The sequence below is a fragment of the Ciconia boyciana genome, chromosome 8 (genome assembly GCF_034638445.1).
Source record: "Ciconia boyciana chromosome 8, ASM3463844v1, whole genome shotgun sequence".
In the NCBI taxonomy this organism is placed as follows: domain Eukaryota; kingdom Metazoa; phylum Chordata; class Aves; order Ciconiiformes; family Ciconiidae; genus Ciconia; species Ciconia boyciana.
The window spans coordinates 23,078,289-23,095,989 of record NC_132941.1 but is presented as its reverse complement, the minus strand read 5'-3'; the positions used below and the strand labels follow the sequence as shown (position 1 = coordinate 23,095,989).

General features: G+C 47.3%; 1 protein-coding gene across 5 annotated transcripts in view; it reads left to right on the top strand.

Moving 5' to 3' along the window:
* The window catches only part of NEO1 (neogenin 1), a 213,248-nt gene extending 206,802 nt beyond the window's left edge, over positions 1 to 6,446 (top strand). For 3 of the 5 annotated variants that reach the window (XM_072870679.1, XM_072870676.1, XM_072870675.1), the window contains exons 26-28: positions 408 to 662; positions 1,003 to 1,139; positions 3,572 to 6,445. In XM_072870679.1, the coding sequence (XP_072726780.1) occupies positions 408 to 662; positions 1,003 to 1,139; positions 3,572 to 3,655 (476 nt within the window). In that variant the 3' untranslated portion in view covers positions 3,656 to 6,445. Of the gene's footprint in view, positions 1 to 407; positions 663 to 1,002; positions 1,144 to 3,571 lie in introns of all 5 variants that reach the window. The other 2 variants (XM_072870677.1, XM_072870678.1) reach the window with 2 other exon arrangements.
* The last annotated feature ends 11,255 nt before the right edge of the window (positions 6,447 to 17,701 follow it).

Genomic DNA, 17,701 nt, shown 5'->3' with positions numbered 1-17,701 from the left:
GCCATCTCATTGTTCTCTTAGATCAGGGTGGAGCCTGCTGCAGACAAACAAATGAAGTCTGTGATTACATTTTAGCTTTCAGCAAGTAAAGGGATTTCAACTCTATCGCAGAAAACAGTTTGGCTCTTCTGTATGCACTACAGTGATACTTGCTTAATGTATGCTTGCTTTATTTTGTTATTAGACAGCTGTTGCTGTTCTCCTTAAAACAGGAAAGTTACACAGAATTGGTATGATTTGCTACACAGATAGTTAATCTGTGAATTCACTTCTTAGCTTATAACAGCGATCTTGGAAAAGGTGCTTGCAAAGACTACTGTTTTGTTTCCATCTGACCACAGAGAACATTTCTGTTCAAGAAAATAAACCACTTCTTTTTTTTTTTTTTTTTTTTTTGTCTGTTGTAGAATCTATTCGAAACACACCTAGCACAGACACCATGCCACCTTCCTCGTCTCAGACGTGTGCTGACCACCAGGATCCTGAAAGCACCACAGGGTCTTACCTGGCTAATGCACAAGAAGAGGATTCGGCTCAGAACCTCCCAACAGCACATGTTCGTCCCTCCCACCCGCTGAAGAGTTTTGCGGTGCCAGCAGTTCCACCAGCTGGTTCCACATATGACCCTGCATTGCCAAGCACACCATTACTGACTCAGCAAGGTGAGCAGGGGAAAACTGGCAAGACACACTTGCCAAAACAAGAGAAAAAGGAGATTTTAAGAAGAAAATGAGAGAAGCTCCTTAAGGGGCAGGGAGTAGAGTTGGGCCATCAAAAGAAGTATGTCAGAGGCTGGAATGAATTTTGTTGGTCTAATTTTCAAGGCCCTTTTCTTTTATGTACATAGATAAACTAGACAAAAATTCAAATTCAGCACTGCATAATTTGAAGTGTTTGTTTTCCTCTAATAGAATCCTTCTTATTCTTCTCCTTTCAAAAGCTTTCTGAATAGGCAAAATAACTAATTAACGGAGGCATAACTATATAACAATTTGTTTTAAGCTCCTAACCATTCAGTTCACTCAGTGAAGACTGCGTCAATTGGGACTTTAGGAAGAACTCGACCTCCTATGCCAGTGGTAGTTCCCAGTGCCCCTGATGTGCAGGAGACCACCAGGATGCTTGAGGACTCGGAAAGCGTAGGTACTCTTATGCTGCCAGTGGCATTCTTTGGCAGTGCTTATCAAACTGTGGTGAATCTCTCTTTATATGATACTTGTAAACTTTAGTAATGTCTGCACTGAGATTTTCAAAGGCAGAGGATAATGAGGCTTCTGACTTCCACCAAGTGCCATTGCCTGTTAACCCATATTAAAAAAAACTAGTGCATGTACCTTCTACACAAGGCAGTAAATTCAGAGAATAAGCACTTAAATTGCAAGTACTAGTAGCACTTTCTGATTTTGAAAATTACTTAAGAGCATACCTTCGTTCCTAATTACACAACACTAAACAGATGCAGTGCTTCCATCTATTCCAGTCCACAAGGCCCACTCAGTCAAAAACTGGAAAACCTTCGGCAACATTTTGGCTGAACTGAGGTTATTAGCTGAACATAGAGTAACGTTCTCTGAGATTTCCTTTCTTGACTCGTGCTCAACGCTTCTGGTTTCTACTAGCCTATCACAATTATAAGAAGAGGAGAGTAAAGACAGATACCATCTATAGCACTAGGTTTTCATTTTTTACAGTACATAGCACCTAATGGAACTTTGGTTTATGACTTGTGCTTCTATACGTAGGCTTCCATACTGGAGCTGTAGAAGGGCCATGCACATCTGGTTTTTGCCTGCTTATCTTGATGTAAAGAGCATCTTTGTTCACAGAGCTGAAGGCCTCCAAAAGTGCCGTTTGCTCTTCTGTACAGCTTAAGATGTGTTCATGCTTGCTCTGAGACATCATTTATTTCTGTCTGTTTTGCAAGCATACTGTGCCTGGATCCTATTAAAGTCATGCAGCTGCAGCTTCCTGTGCTGCTGCAGAGCATCCAAAGTGTCATTGCAGATGGAAAATTTAGCATTAATGCCAAAATGTTTAAAGCTATCATCTCAAATATGTTTTTAGATACTCATATGAAAGCGTTCTGACTTTCTGAGAAAAATGCAACTGTTTCTTTGGAAACAGTTGTTCTTGGGCTTCTTTGGAAATAGCTTTTGAGTGTCAGGCACTGGAAGAGCCGTTTTTCTTTCAAATTGCAAGCCAAGAAGTTAGATTCCTTTTGTCACCCTCTTGATTTTATTTCTGTACGTGCTGGTCTAGAAACTGTATGTATGCTTGATTTGGTGCACTTTTGCCCTTCTGTCTAGCTGTCACTCCTACTTTATTTTTTTTTTTGGTTGGTACCAAAAATATACTCATTAGTTTATTCATCAACAAATTTGTAATATTTAAATATAGCCATTAATAAATCTCTTCATTAACAAATTAGTACAATATAAAGTCACCACAGCACACTAAATACTATTTAAATTATGAGTTTTAAAAGTAGGATTAGATAGTGATTTGAATTGATCCTGCCTTTTTAGGAGAGCCTGTAGGAATAAGTCTGAGTACTTCCAGCTCACTGCTGTTTCTCATTGTCAATGATCTGCTGACTAGCAGATAATGCATTAGACAGAGGACAGAGACAACTTCTCTGGTACAGTCTAGATTGCTTGGTAAACTGGAGAGTGCTTGCTGTGTTCATTTCTATTTAAATGAAGGAAAATGTTTGTAACTAGAAGCAAAGGAAGTGAGATCACAGTCAGGGTTGAGGGCTCCACTCTGGGAAGGACTCCAGTTTTATGGAACGCAATCAGCTGAGCAGTCGCTTTAATATTAGACCCTAGCCAGAAGGTCTAATAATGGACCTTAAATATATAGAGCAGAAACTATCACACAGGAGTTCTGTTGCTTCTGATCTGGCATTAGCAGAGCTAGTATTGGAATACCATGTGCAGCCTGGCTCGCCTTCTGTGAAAATGATATTAAGAGAGTGAAGAGGGTTTGGAGAAATGCTCCAAGACCATAAGGGGCTGAAAGCTACATAGTACTGGGAAAGACTTGGTCAGCTTAAAAAAGGTTTTGAGATGAACTAGTATCTATCTACATACATGAACAGCTATCATAACTCTGTTATCAGTGCAATACAGATGAAGCTAGACAACTGAGACTAAAAATGGAGTATGATTTTTAGGAAGCATAATGATTCTCAAAACAGTTTTATAGGGGAAAAAAAGGTCAAATGAATCACTTCAATTAAGCTAGGAAGATTTTTCTAAAATATCTACTTTGAACCAAAGGAAGCTGTTATCTTGAAGTGGGAATTGATACAAGGAAAACAGATAAGATGATCAGAGTCTTAAAAATCAGTGAAACTATGAATCACTATTGCAAAAAGATGTGCACTTAAAATAGAGAGTTGTTTCTAGTTATTAATTCCTGTAACTGTCGATAAATTTGCTTCTGCTTATTCATGTGTCAGGGTCACAATCTACACCAGAATCACTGACCACTTTTTCTTATTTCTTATTCTGTCCCTCTTTAAAAGAAAGCAAGCCACCTTGTTAGTAACTTTTTACATCTCCCGCAGAATTACGAACCGGATGAGCTGACCAAAGAGATGGCCCACCTGGAAGGACTTATGAAGGACCTTAATGCCATCACTACAGCATGACCACCTTCACCAGGACATGACTCCAGACAGTTTCACAAGTCTTGGGACTCAGCCTTGGAACACAAGGAATTGTAAAAAAAAAAAAAAAAAGAGAAAAAACAGAAAGAGGGACAGCACATGAGAGCATACACAGAAAGCAAATGAACCAACCAGTACATTTGTGCTATAGCTGGTCAAAAAGAGATGACCTTTCTTGTCATTGTCCTGCGATTAAGTCATTGCCAAGTTGAATTCCATTTACCTGCTGAGACCATGCAGGATGCGACGCATCAGGCTGAAATCTAGCATCCAGACAAAAGGAAAAAAGTGGACTTCACGTTTTTTTTTTCTGGTCAGGTTTTGTCTCAGTGGTGTGATTGCCCTGCCTTTTCAGTGTTGGACATTCGCATTTATGTACAATTTTATTTGTGTTCTTATTTTATCTTTTTTTATAAAAACGAAAAAATATTGTAATCAAAAAAAAAAGAGAAACTGTTGTTTTCCACAGCCTAGACTGACGTTTGACTGCTTGTTCTATTGTGTAAGAAAATTCATTGCCAGCGTGGGTTGTTCTGTTTTGTTTTTTATTCTGCATATAATTACGTCCCCTTCTGGCAGTTAATCCATGGCCTTTTGGGATGCTGCACTGCTATTTGTAAGCTTTTTTTATTATTTTTATATTATAATTATTAAAAGCCTGACTTTCTCCTCTCATCACTGTGAGATTACCAGTCTGTTTGAATTGAAATGTAATTTGAAAGGCTTGTTTGTTGCTTTTTGTGCAGTTTCAATATTTTGAGTGGGTAAAAGTAGATGGGGAAGGGGAGGGGATCCAGTGGGAGGTTTCATTATTGTTGTTTTCCTGTCTTTCTACATTGACTCGAAAGACTGAAGAAAATGAAAGCATCTTCTGTAAACGTCCTTCCTTGTAACTTCAGCATACTGTGTCTCTGGTTACTGAATTGCAGTGAGAGTCTCATTTAGAAACATTAAAAAAAAAAATTGCTCCTGTAAAGTAGGGCTCCTTATGTTTAGATGACACTACAGCTTATTTTGGCAACAGTGCTCTGTTTTGTTGTTGTTAGTTTAAAGATCACATCATGAACCTTTGAAGTGCAGATTGAGCGCTCATTCAGCATGGAGAACTTAGCACAGGCAGCAGTGCACAACACTTCTCTGCTTGTGGTGCTTAGGTTTGAGCTACCTGCACCTCCCAGAAGCAGAGAACTGTGGATCTCTTCTCATCAGCAGCATACCATATCATACTTTTGAGAACACTACATGTCCACAGGATCCTTCAGCAGCAAGTCCAACCCCAGTGCAATTTCTCTATCCCTAGGCCATTTAAACAAGAATCTTTCTCTTAATGATTCTTCAGAGACATAAGCAAGGCAAAAATGTATTTTTTTACACTTTTGAAACCATTTGAAAAGAAAAACAGTATTAGTGACTCAGGTGCTGTTCACATATCTGTCTAGAAAGGAAGGAAAGTTAAAAGGGAACTCCTATATGAGGGGAAGGAAAAGGTTTTTTGTTTTCTCCTTGTATGATTGCCTGGCTCTGCCATACTCTATGAGGAGGAATGGCATAAAAAGAGGGACTGTATTTTAGTAAAAAAAAAAGAAAAAAACAGTACCCAGCTGCCTAATGAACTCATGTGCAATTTCACTTTTAAGATGAAAGGAAACCCAAAACTTACTGATTATTCAGATGGAGAATCTGTTCCTCCTGAGCGATCGGATTTGTGATCTCAGAAGCTCAGCGATAATGATGGAGGATGCACAGGTAACACGCATTTCAGGTGTAGGGCACTGGTGCTGTAGTCCACAGTGCCTCTGCTAGATGGCTGTGCCTGTTGGAACATTAACAGGAAATACTGTAATCTGCTTAAATTTTAAAAAACGAAAAACTTTGCTTCATTTATTTTCTTTTATCTATTTGACTAAAGCTAAAGCTCTGGGCCCATTTTCACAGTCCCTGTCACTAAGAGAAGGGAGAGCCAATGAATCATCCTGGAGAGCAGCAGGGGTTTGGGTTGTAGTTTTACTTCCTTTCTTTTCCTGGACTCTTTTGTGTTGTCATTTCTAGGACACTGGATGGGTTGGTTTATTTTGGGGGTGGGGGTGGGGGATGGAATCAAATGAATTGGAGCACCGTGGGCCACCTGAATAATTGATGTTTGGACTTTTAATCAATACAGTTCAGGGTAAAATAAGCTACAGAATATGTATTTAAATAATAAAATACACACCCTATCCTGAAAGGAGGGGGTGTATGTTTTCCTTTGCCTATTTTTTACCTATACCCAAAGAAATATCATCATACATACACAGTATTCTTAGCTGGTGGGTCTTTGTGAATATTACTTATGTATAACACCATGAATACCAATATTGTCATTGAATTTGGGGAGGGGGAGTATTTTTAATGATAAAACAACTGTTCAAAGTTGGTTTTTTAAGGTTAAACTAAAAAAAAAACATTTATTCAATTCAGTGTACAATCTGTATTGCACTTTTTCACATTTTAATGCTACGTTTTCTTACACATCCTGTGATTTTAAATTTGGAACATTGTGTATCCTTGTAGTGTCATAGTTAAGCTGTTAAGTGACAGCTTCCCTCAGAGACATTTGGGGAAAAAAACCAAACCTGTATATTGTTTTATGATTCTCATGTATAATAATTGAGGACTGCTGTAGACGTCTACCTTTCTGTACAATTTTTTTGCTTTTCTGTAGTATTTGCTGTATACTCTATGGCTTTTTTTAATAACTTCATGTTTATTATTTTGTATTGGACATCCAATACACTTTTTTTAATCCAGTCAAATTCTGGTCTGCTTGGAGAGTTTGTTCTCTTTTTAATTATTCCTATAGCTTGCTTTTTCCTTAATCGGTACAGTGACCAGGTTTGGAATTTTACTTGCACCTTTTTTGTTGTGGTTTGGTAAGTTGTGTCCTCCAGAGAAAGAAGAGGAACTGTTATTGCCCTCCTGCCCCCATCATTGTGCAGACACTGAACATGTAGTGTCTTTCTGGCTAACTCCCCTCCATTTCAAAGCTCAATAGGCAAAAGTATCCCTTCTAACAAGCAAGCATCAGAAGGAAGGGTTTCAAATCAGTGAAAGTACATTTAATAGTCTTAGTAAACCGGTAAATCACAGAAAAATAATACTGTAATTCTTTGAATATAGCACTTTCTGTCTATAGATTTTAAAGTGCAGTAATTGATATCCTTACTGTTACCCTCATGCTAACTCCAGACTCTTTCTTTTGATACTAGAGACTCACGCTGATCATCAGCCTCTTCTCTGCAAGCCAGCCACTTGTGTCCCATGTTTTTGGGAGTGTTAGGCCATTCCTTATCCTGACCTCTGCAAACAGGAATACAAGCTACTGTGTTGTTTTGCACCCCCTGCTCCCCCCACAATTTTGCTAGTCAGATCCTTCTGTTCACTCATTAAATTGTGCAACCACACTGAGGTCTTAGGTGGGAACTGGACCCCAAAATTCTCCTGAAGGAATGCCATGACCCTGCAGCTGGTCAGGGACTTCTCAGCCATGCTAGAATTGGTGGGGGGTGTGCATGTATATGCGTACAGGAAAGGAGAAATTGGGAAAGAAAGGCATTAATCATTAAGTTGGGGGTGTCACAAGGCACATCTGAGATGCAGACAGGCAGAGTGGATACAGAAAAAAAAAACCCTGCCCTTTACTTATTAACCTCTAGCTTTAAAAGCAAAAGGATATTTCTTGCTAGGTTAGTCAGTGCAGATAATTTGCTGTGCTATTTGCTTTGCAGATCAAGCCGGATAAAAAGGTGACAGTTTTATGAGGTGTTTATCAAGTAGCCCATTTTAAGACAGGTAGAAGTAACACCTGCTGGGACTTCTGCCTTCCTGTGCCGCCGGGCAGTGCAGGACAGGGACACTAGAGGGCAGCGATGACTTGCTGGTAAACAAAGCTGCAAAGCAAACCCACAGCCTACACCATTTTTGCATCCACCTGGAAGAGAATAAATTGTTTCTCTTCAGCCTCGGTTAAGGAGACTAACATTAGTGATGCTTCCTTGTTAGTAGCATTTCAGTAAAGAACTCAAGCTGCAAACTATAGTTTTTTCATGCCTAGCTGTGGCTTTCCTTCATAGCACTTCAGCTTCCAACACAGAAGCAAGGGGTTGCCTCAAATTGATAAACTGGTGTAACACTTGCAGGCTTTTTCCCATTAAGAATAGCCACCTGTCTTTAGACGAATTGAGATTGGATTTAAACTAACTCACAGAAAATCACTGATCATCTCAAATAAAAGCATTCCTGTAGGGGCTCAACATGATTTAACTAAACTGTCTTTGCCAAAAATGTTAAACCATTACACCTTTTCTGTGGGGCCAGGTCTCCCCTAACCCAACACAGGCTTCAGCCAGGTTACATGTCTCCCCTTACTACACAGGGGTGTGTGAATACATACAGCCTGTGTGACTCTTAAAAGCCAAATGTTGAGCTGCGCTGTCACTCTCTAGAACCTTCCATAAGCAGACACAGCAAAATTCCTGCCTCCAAAGAAGCTTGCCAGCTCTCCAGTGTGATGGACACCCTGGAAGTCAAGGGGACAACCATCCTAGCAAGCAAACATGCAGGGCTGACAGGGGCAGAGGCAGCAGGCAGGACCAGTGGGTTTGGAAAAGGAAAGCCAACCCTTGGCAGGCACAATGTGGAAAAGTGGGAACGAGAACACAAGTGTAAGAGTGGCAAACACCCACAGATCCAGACTTTACACCTGCCTTAGGAAAAGCCCGAATGTGATAGAGTACCAGGGAGACAAACTAAAATCCAATGATGGGGAGCAAAGAAGGATTCATCCTACTCCAAGTGCTGCTGGGCCGCCTTGCTGGGGGGGAAAGTGTTCTCCACCAGCTGAGAGAGGCTCTCTGATCAGGGCAGATCTCCCTACATGCCCAGGTGCCTGACTCATTTCCCCTCCACAGGCAGGGCTGGTAGCAGTTGCACTAGGACAGTAACCTATTCCCCATCCTTTAGTAAACGAGAGTCAACTTTTTCCAGTTACTTCCCAATTTCAGCTCTTGTTTCCCCACCTTCTTCCAGCACACGCTGCCTTTCCTCCAGACCTTCCTCTCTATAGGGACAATGGCCAAGACAGCTGGCTCCCATAGGGCTGCAATTTAGAGCAAACGCTAATTTTCCTTGGTAATTTCTTAGGAGGAAATTCTCTGTTCCCCAACCTGGCTGTCTCAGGACATCCCACCCTCAGTCAGCTGCCAAGTGGCCACTGGCTAAGGGGATGCTGCAGGGTGCTCTGCCCGCAAGGGGTTGGTCTTGGTGGCAGTTCAACCACAGCCCTTTTGTTCGATACACAAATGCACCAGTAGCACCACTGCCAGCCTTGGAAACATGATGTAGCACTGCTCTAGTAATCTGCAAATCCTCACCACCTGAACCAGACACAGGACAGCCCTGGTTACAATATCCTGCAGCAACCCCATCATTGCAAAGGCTGGGAGAATTAAATGAGACATGCTAGAGATGTAGCAATAAAATCATCACACGTTAACTTAATCCAAATCAGTAGTACTCACCCTTAGCGGGCTCCAGGCAAGGGAAGAGCACTCACTAGACTGCCGCAGGCTCCTCTACCTGGAGGTTTTGCTGTGTCCCTTTTTCCCTTCTTTCATTTTAGGCTGGCTGTCAGTGCCTCCACCTCCTATAATTTCATCATTCTGTAAAGAGGGGGTGAGGTCTTCTGTCCTGGGCTGCAAACCTGTGGGGAAAAGAAAGAGCAACTCCATTTGTAACCTCAGTCACCATCCCTGGCTGGCAGGGCTGCTGCAGACAGAGCTGGGACATTCAGACGTATGTGTTGGAAAGCCCTGATCTGACTTCAGGCCCCACCTTAGGACACTTTCACAAGGAGCATGAGACTGCTGCCAGAACTCAGTCTCCCAACTGGGGAGACACCCAGGTCCCATCCTGCAGCAGGGCAGGGGGACCAGGGTGGCAACACCCAGGTCTGGGGCTGCAGCACCATCCGGGGGGGTTGCAGGTTGCAGAGATTTGTCCTTGGGCTCAGTGAAGCCCGGCTGTGATCAGACACATGCTCTGTGCCCTGGCCAAGCAGAACCCAGGGAGGGGTTTCCCCAGGGGAATGGGGAAACCAGGGATGGCCGCATGCCTGACAGCCCTGTCCCACCCAGTGTCCTCCCTGATCCCGGCATCCTTGTACGTGAGGAAAAACACCAGACCCCATTTCTCCTCCGTGGGCACCGTCACCATGGTAACAGCATCCACTTAATCTGGCAAAGCTCTGCGCTGATGGTGAGGCCGGTGCAGCTTCCCTCATGCACAGGGATTTCCTCACAGCTGCTGTGCTGTTTTATGAGGCACAGCCCCGGTCCTGCACTGCTCCTATCAATCTCCTCCCTGTCTGCGGTGAGGATTTGGAGTCTCGTGACAAAAAACCCCTGTCACTGGAGAAGGACGCTGAAGTATTAGCAGTGAGCAGCTACCAGGGAAACCCTCCCTAGGTTTTCTGCACTACTCCCTGGTCCCATCCATACGCCCTTCTGCCAGCACCCCTCAATATCAAGGGCTGCCCCTGTCTTACCCTGTGTGGGGGTGCTACTGCTGTGCCACAGGAAGAGCCACCTCCAGAATGCTCTGGGCCCTACCAAGCCCAGGGAGCAAGATATCTCTCCAGTACCTGGGCCACATCTTGCCCTCCCCAGCCTGGACCCTTTCGTCTTCCTGTCTCTGCCTGGCTGCTCTTGCTCCTCTAGAGCAAACCAAAGGTTACTGTATTTCTCCAGCTTCTTTTGAAGAGGCCCGTAGCCCTCACCCCATCCCCTGGAGACCAGGCTAGTAGCACAGCCACACAAGGAGGAGTTTTGCAGTGGCTCCCTTGGCTGCATTCCCTCCCTGACCCCTACAGCACTTGGTACCCTCCTTTGCCCAGCTCTGGGCACCAGCACAGATAACCAGGGTGGGTTGTTCCCAGCCCAGCCTGTCTGGGTTCTCTCAGCAGTTAATACCTGGCTTGCAGCACTTCGAGTCCCTAGTGCTGTCGTTTCAGTGAGCTCCAGCAGCCAAATGCTGCAGTGGGCTCAGTTACACATGGGGTTACTGAGCTGCAGCCACCTTAGCCTGATGTGGGATTGTGTCGTGGTTTAGCCCCAGCCGGCAACTAAGCACCACGCAGCCGCTCACTCACTCCCCCCTGGTGGGATGGGGGAGAGAATCAGAAGAGTAAAAGTGAGAAAACTCGAGGGTTGAGATAAAGACAGTTTAATAAGTAAAGCAAAAGCCGCGCACACAAGCAAAGCAAACCAAGGAATTCATTCACTACTTCCCATGGGCAGGCAGGTGTTCAGCCATCCCCAGGAAAGCAGGGCTCCATCACGCGTAACGGTTACTTGGGAAGACAAACGCCATCACTCCAAATGTCCCCCCCTTCCTTCTTCTTCCCCAGCTTTATATACTGAGCATGACGTCATGTGGTATGGAATAGCCCTTCGGCCAGTTTGGATCAACTGTCCTGGCTGTGTCCCCTCCCAGCTTCTTCTGCACCTGGCAGAGCATGGGAAGCTGAAAAGTCCTTGACCAGTGCAGCAACAACTAAAACATCAGTGTGTTATCAACACTGTTTTCAGCACAAATCCAAAACATAGCCCCATACCAGCCACTATAAAGAAAATTAACTCTATCTCAGCTGAAACCAGGACAGATTGCTATCAGCCATGGTTGGAAGGGGAAAAAACATGCTGCTGCAGCCAGTGCTGCTGGAGTGGGGCTGGGTGTGCAGGGAAGGTGGTGAAGCCAAAAGGACAAGGCACCCCTGGACACAGGGCTGATGGGGGAATGCTACCCAGTCCTAACCCCAAACTTGCTAGTGCTGAGGGGACCCAAAAGACAGGACACACAGACCAGTTACCAATACACTGCAGCACACGGCACCTTCCAGACCCTTTCAGTCCAACCGCATCCCCAGGGCCACATCTAAGTGGAGGGCAGCCACAGCCAGGGGAGACAGAGTCCCCCTGCATGGGGGACTGGGAGCACAGAGCCAGGGCTCAGCCTTTCCCCCCACGGTTGCTCCCAGCAGCCCCCAAAAAGTGGGCTTCAGATAGGGAACCTCCCCAAAATCCCACCCCCCACACTCCTCTTACTTCTACCAAGCATGGAAGAGCTTGCTGCAAGGAGCCAGGGGCTGTCAGGAGCCAGGCTGGAGCCTGTCCCTGTGCCCCACCCACCCCAGGTGTTTCCCATCTCCATCCCCAGGGCAGGGCCCCTTCCCAGCTGCGGGGCACCAGCCTGAGTGCCCAACACAATGCTGCTCATGGCTGTGGGCTGGTTCCGGCCGTCTGTCTGGGCTTTGTTTTGTAGGCCAGCCGGGCTTGTTTGCAGGCAGCAGGGGGCCAGGCAGCAGTGGAGGACAAGGGAGTTTTAATGGAATGAGGGGTAGAGTGGGGACAGCCCTTTCCAACCCGGGTTGCTTTAGGCACTGTGTGAAACATGCTATGAGCCATTGAGATCTAGTAAAACCCAGCAAGCAAACAACAGCATCATGACAAACTAGAGATGGTTTCTGAGTCGCCAGTGCTTGTGACTCATGGGCTCCCAGAGGATATTCTTGAGTCCTCAAGGCTGGCATCTGTCTGTTTTCATAGTACTTGAACCAAACCCTATGATTTTGGAGACTACTTTGCTGGAGGCAGGGAGGAAAAAATCTGTGTGTTGTGTCCGTGCCCAAGTGCCTCCAGGTCTCCCTGTTCATCCCTGGGGTACCTGCAGCTCCTACAGGTACCCTCACCTTGGCTGTATGGTGTCACACTCGAGCCTTCATGGTAGAGCTGATTAAAAGCTACACATTAAGCATCTTTCTAGAGCTAAGTATGTATGTCCTCAGTTGCCACAGCCTTTCCAGGAGCACAAGGCTTACAGTGACATGAAATATCAAGTTGTCCTGGCACTAAATCTTTGCCACAAACTGTGAGCTGCAAGAGGGGCCTGAGGCACCAGGGAAAAGGTTAATAATCCATCAGTTCCTGCCTGGCAGTGCAGCCATGAGCTACAGATGTGGTTCAGGCCAGCAATGTCCTTCCCCAACACGGTGCCTGCTCCCTCCCCAGGCTGGCCAGGGGTCCTGTGTTCCTGGCAGTACATTCAGGCTGCTCCTGGGGAGGGAAGCAGAAATGCTTACAAAGGAGCAGCACTGAAGCCCTGTCCTCCATCTTTATTCCCACGCTAAGAGCAAGAAGTCACTCCCAAGTCTGCTAGGCCTCTGACTCTGGTGGGTTTGCTCCAGCAGTGCCAGGACATGCTGTACCCCCCCGCCATGCTGGGTGGTAGGGGTGAGCTCCTTCCTCCCAGGTGGCTGTTTCCAGGATGGTGAGGCAGCTGGGCCAACTGGAGCATCAGCAATAGCAAAGAGCAGCTCCCATCTCCAGCTCCCCCGCTCTCTGGCGAGCCACCCCAGGGGCTGTGCTGGCCCACACAGTGCAGCGGAGCAGCATGTCAGTGCTGAGCCTCTGCAGAGAGGAGCTGACAGTGATGGGCATGCACAAGGCCAGAGCTGACAGCATCCTTTGGCCACAGCAGGAGGCCAGAGTGGGTGGATGGGACACCTGAGAGCCAGCACCGTGTCTGGGGAGGGCAGCTGGCCATGCCCTCCCATGAGGCACCCCCACCAGCCCTGCACGTTGTCTCTGACAGAGCTGGAGGGGGAGAGGCACGTGTGCTCCTCCAGAGAGGCTGCTGTGTGTGGGTGAGCCCCAGCCATTCCCATCACAGCTGAAGAAAGCAGCTGTATAAAAAATAAAATAAAAGGGAAGAGGGGAAAAATGACCCTGAAGAGCTGTCTAATTTGCAGCATAGTCAGGGAGAGCAGCTTCCCAGAGAGGGGAAGGCATTTAGACATGTGGCACTGTTAACACCTTCCTGCCTAGCACTGCAGACAGCTTCAGGCAGCTCCCATTCCCTTCCCGGCGGGCAGGACAGGGCACACACAGCGTGGCTGCCTTGGTGGGGGGATTTCTGGAGGAGGCAGCTGGCCTGCACACAGGGCAGGAGAGCTGGGTCCTGCAGTGCCCACGCCCACACCAACAAGAGGTCACTCAGTGGAAGTCCTACAAAGGGCCTGGCATTTGCTGGGCTAAAGCTCCCATTTTAACCTACCAAGCTGTTGTTTCTCCTCCGTTAAAACAAAAGAGTGTCTACCTCTTCTGAGAGACTTCAGTCAATGTCTTTTCTAATCAGGTGCCTGCTAAAAGGTGGACTTGAGCAGAACAGTCACTGCTGGTGATTAGGGTCAGCTGGTAGCTGGAGGCTGAAAGGCAGCTGGTTTGCAATGCCTTCTTAAAAGAAAATCAATCTACCTCCCTGCAACTGTAAGTGGCAGAACCAAGTTAGGCTTTTCTTCCCTTAATTTGCCAATAGTAGGTAGCACCATATTCAGCTCCATTAAAATCGGAGCCTAAAGTCAAAGTGGGTCTTAGGCACAGGTTCAGTGTGCTGGAATTGGTAAGACAAAATGTCTGAGGCCTCTGCAAACAACTTAAGTGACAAAACCAATATGCATATACTCGTGTGTGAAAATTCACACACACACACACACACACACACACACCCTTTTTACCAAGAGGGAGAAAGCAGGCAGCAAGGGGATTTGTTTGAAGACACCTTGCCAATCCAGACAGCAGTCTCCCAGGATTGCTGGGAGCACAGATAGGCAGGGCCAGGGACAGTGCCTGGCAGGGCCAGGGACATTGGAAAGGCCCCAGCACTGCGCTGGCTCTGATCACAGCACAGCCCTGGGCAGGCCAGACCCTCAGCTTCCCCACACTGTGCTAACAGGGTCATCAGGGAGGGTGGCACCGATAGCAGACAGCTCACATCCAGGGTCATGGTGCATGTCCAGTGAGGCCTCCCAGCCCAACACCTTAAACAGGGAAAATACTTGGGACCTCAGATTTCAGCGCTGATGGTCTGTGTTGAAAATAGGCAGTGCTGAGCTGTAACCTGGGGACAGGACCTTGGTGTGTCCCAGCTTCTCCACTTTGTTCCCTCCTGCCAGAAAAGCAGTGTTCAGCTAAGCCTATGCCTCTGTGGGGGAAGGGGAAGGTAGTATTGCTCACAATGTGCCTAAATGGCTTGATTTAATTTCTGCAAATTTCTGAGTGTAGGCTTGAGCTTAGAAACCAAACTGACTGCCAGTCACACCCTGGCTGAGGTGTGTAGCTGAGGTGTGTGCACACCCATGCACACACAAAACCTGGCATCACAAACTGAGTGTTTCCCTGTGTGGAGAAAGGGAGAAATGTGACCAAGGAACTGCACAGCTGATGAAAAGCAGCTGCAAAACCACCTCCGACGCCTGAGGGCAAACCCAAACTGCATCTTTTCCTGCCCTGATTCTCTTCCCATTGAGCCCAGCTTTAGTTCAGCAGTGGGAAAGGGCCACCCACATCCCTACTCACAGGCCACCAGCCGGTCACCTCTGCCAAGGATAGAGGGGAGGGATACTGTCTGCAAGGGCGTAATGGTGGATGGGGAGGGAGTCTATGGCATTAAAGTGCCACCAGCAAAAATGGAATAGTTGTTTATGCTAGTACATCCCAGTTCCTGGGCTTTTACCCCCTGCAGCCATCTCCCTGGTTCGGCTCTTCTGCAGCACTGCCCCACCAGCCTGGCAGAGGGGGTCAGCACTGGAGCAGAGCATTGGTACTGGGTTCCCAGGGTCCTGGCATGGGCTGGCCTCTTTCCTCCCTTCTCCTGGGACTTACATTGTACTGATGCCCCGGCTGAACCTCTCAGGGGCTTGGAGAGGTGGCCGCCATCCACCAGTGCTGGGTGGGGAGAATTACCTTCGAGGGGTGCACCTCATCGGGTGCTGGGCCCACGCTGGTACCAGCAGCTGCTGTCTCCAGTTCACTAGCCGCGAAGCTGTAACACTGCCCTTGCCTATGGGAAGCAGAAACTCCTGGTCAACCTTTCAGTCCAAGCATGATCCCCAGCACCTCGCTGCCAGGGCTGTCAAGAAGCCAACCCTGGCCCCTCTCCCTTCCCACCCTGCGCTCCAGCTCCCTCAGCTACAGGACTTTGCTCCCACCCTGGTGCCTCCCCCAGGGTCTGTTATTGCTGTTCTGTCCCCTTGCCCCAGCGAGGTACATAGCCTGCTGGCAGAGATGGGCTGGGCTGGAAAGATTTCTGTCCACCCCATCACCTGAGGATATGAACATATTGGTTGTGCCTTCATCTTCCTCCCCCCTCACCATGTCTCCAGTCCCACAGGGAGGTTTTGGGTCCCCTTCAGTCACTGATTTCTGCAAGCTTTTGCTTTTTTGCGGGGTGGATGCAGACCCAAGGGGCAGAAGTGATCAAGTTCTCTGCAGTGACGTTTGTGTGATGGGCAGTCTGGCCTGAGGTGGCTGCAGAGCAGCTCACGTGGGTGACCTGCTCCAGCTCTGGCAGCAGGATATCTGCAAGGGGTTGGAAAAGTCCTCTGCCATTCTACAGGGGTGTATGCAGTGAGATGTTGCCTCTTTGCCTGGCCACCGTTTCCTCCTGCTTCTGCCTGAAGGTGGAGGAGCAGCAGTGGGTGACCCTGTACAAGCAGTGCCAGGCCTTGAGCAACTCTATCATATGCCTTTTACATGCTGTGGTTTGCACACAAATGGGAGCATTGCCCTGTGCACATCTTCCCTTCTCAAAGTGATCCTCTTCCACAAAATAAGAGAGACACAGAGTCTGGTGCACATGGTTTGCAACTCATGTCCTGCTGCCACATCAGTCCCTTGGCTGGCAGGTACAAGCTTGGCCCCTCAGGCTGAGTGGAGTGAATGAGCGAAAGCTGTCATCAGTATCTGGTTTTCTTTATTTTTAAATAAAATACACACTATGATGTAGTAATTTCTTTAAGGTGGTGGTTCCTAACTTACTAATGTCTCCCCTAGCAAGGAGGAGAAAGGTGTAAATCGCTTTTCCTTCTGGGAATTCACTGGAGTACCTTGTAGGGTACCTGTTGCCTCCTCTGAGCTCACCTGTCCTGTGCCCAGTGCTATGAGATCCCTGAATATGCAGAGGAGATAAAAAGAGGACTCAGCCAGGACAACCCCATCCCCAGTGCCAAGCTTCCTGGAGACACACCAGCGATGTTGCAGGGTCTCTCTTACCGTGGTTGTGACTGGAGGACAACGCTGAGTGAAGAGGTTTGCTGAGGGTCCTGTCAGGCTGGTGTCCACACAGTGCTCCACCATTTTGGTGGTCAATGAACCTCATCACCTTGCTGGTCTAAACAGCTCAGTGAGTTTTCAAAGAGGAAGAAAAACCTCATTTCCAAGAGCTGAGCCTCAGCCTGCTTCTCACTGCAGCTCTGCCATCACCTCCTTCCTGTCAAAGGCTGGTGCAGGGGATCAGACAATCCCAGTGCCTGCAGGAAAGCATTGCCAGGAATAGGTCTGTTCTGTTGTCTCCAACCCCAAAATCTCCCACAGGGTCCAAGAGGTATGAGTTTGGGAGTCCCTGCCTCCCTCCCATAACCATAGACTGTTCTTCTCTAGGAGGGAGGGTGAGTGGGGTGGGCAGCCAGTCAGGGACAGTTTCCCAAGACAAGGCTGAAATTCCCATGAACAGCCCTGGCCAGACTGCGACTGGGGAAAGGGAGAAATCACAAGAGCTGGTGAGCCTGCCTTTTTCCCACTCTGAGCGCCCACATCAGTGGCCTGGGTCTTCACAAGGCACTGCAGGGGAGGTAGTAGTGATCAGGAGGTGGAGAAACCACCCTGTTGATAGGAGGGTGACTTGGCTCTGGTATCTGAGCAGTTTGTTCTTGACAGCTGGTGTGCAAGTATCATGAAATCACAGTGCGGTCTTAAGTCCTTTCAATAAGATAGAGGCATCAACACATATGCTAAACCAGTGAAGCCCTTCCAGGTGTGCTTTTCTACAACTGATGGGGCTCCTTCCAGCTTCTCTACAGAGTGCAGCCGGGGCTTTTCTTTGGTCAGGGGAAGCTGTCTGTGCCACCCTAATCCGCAATGGCCTAGAGCAGAGACCGGG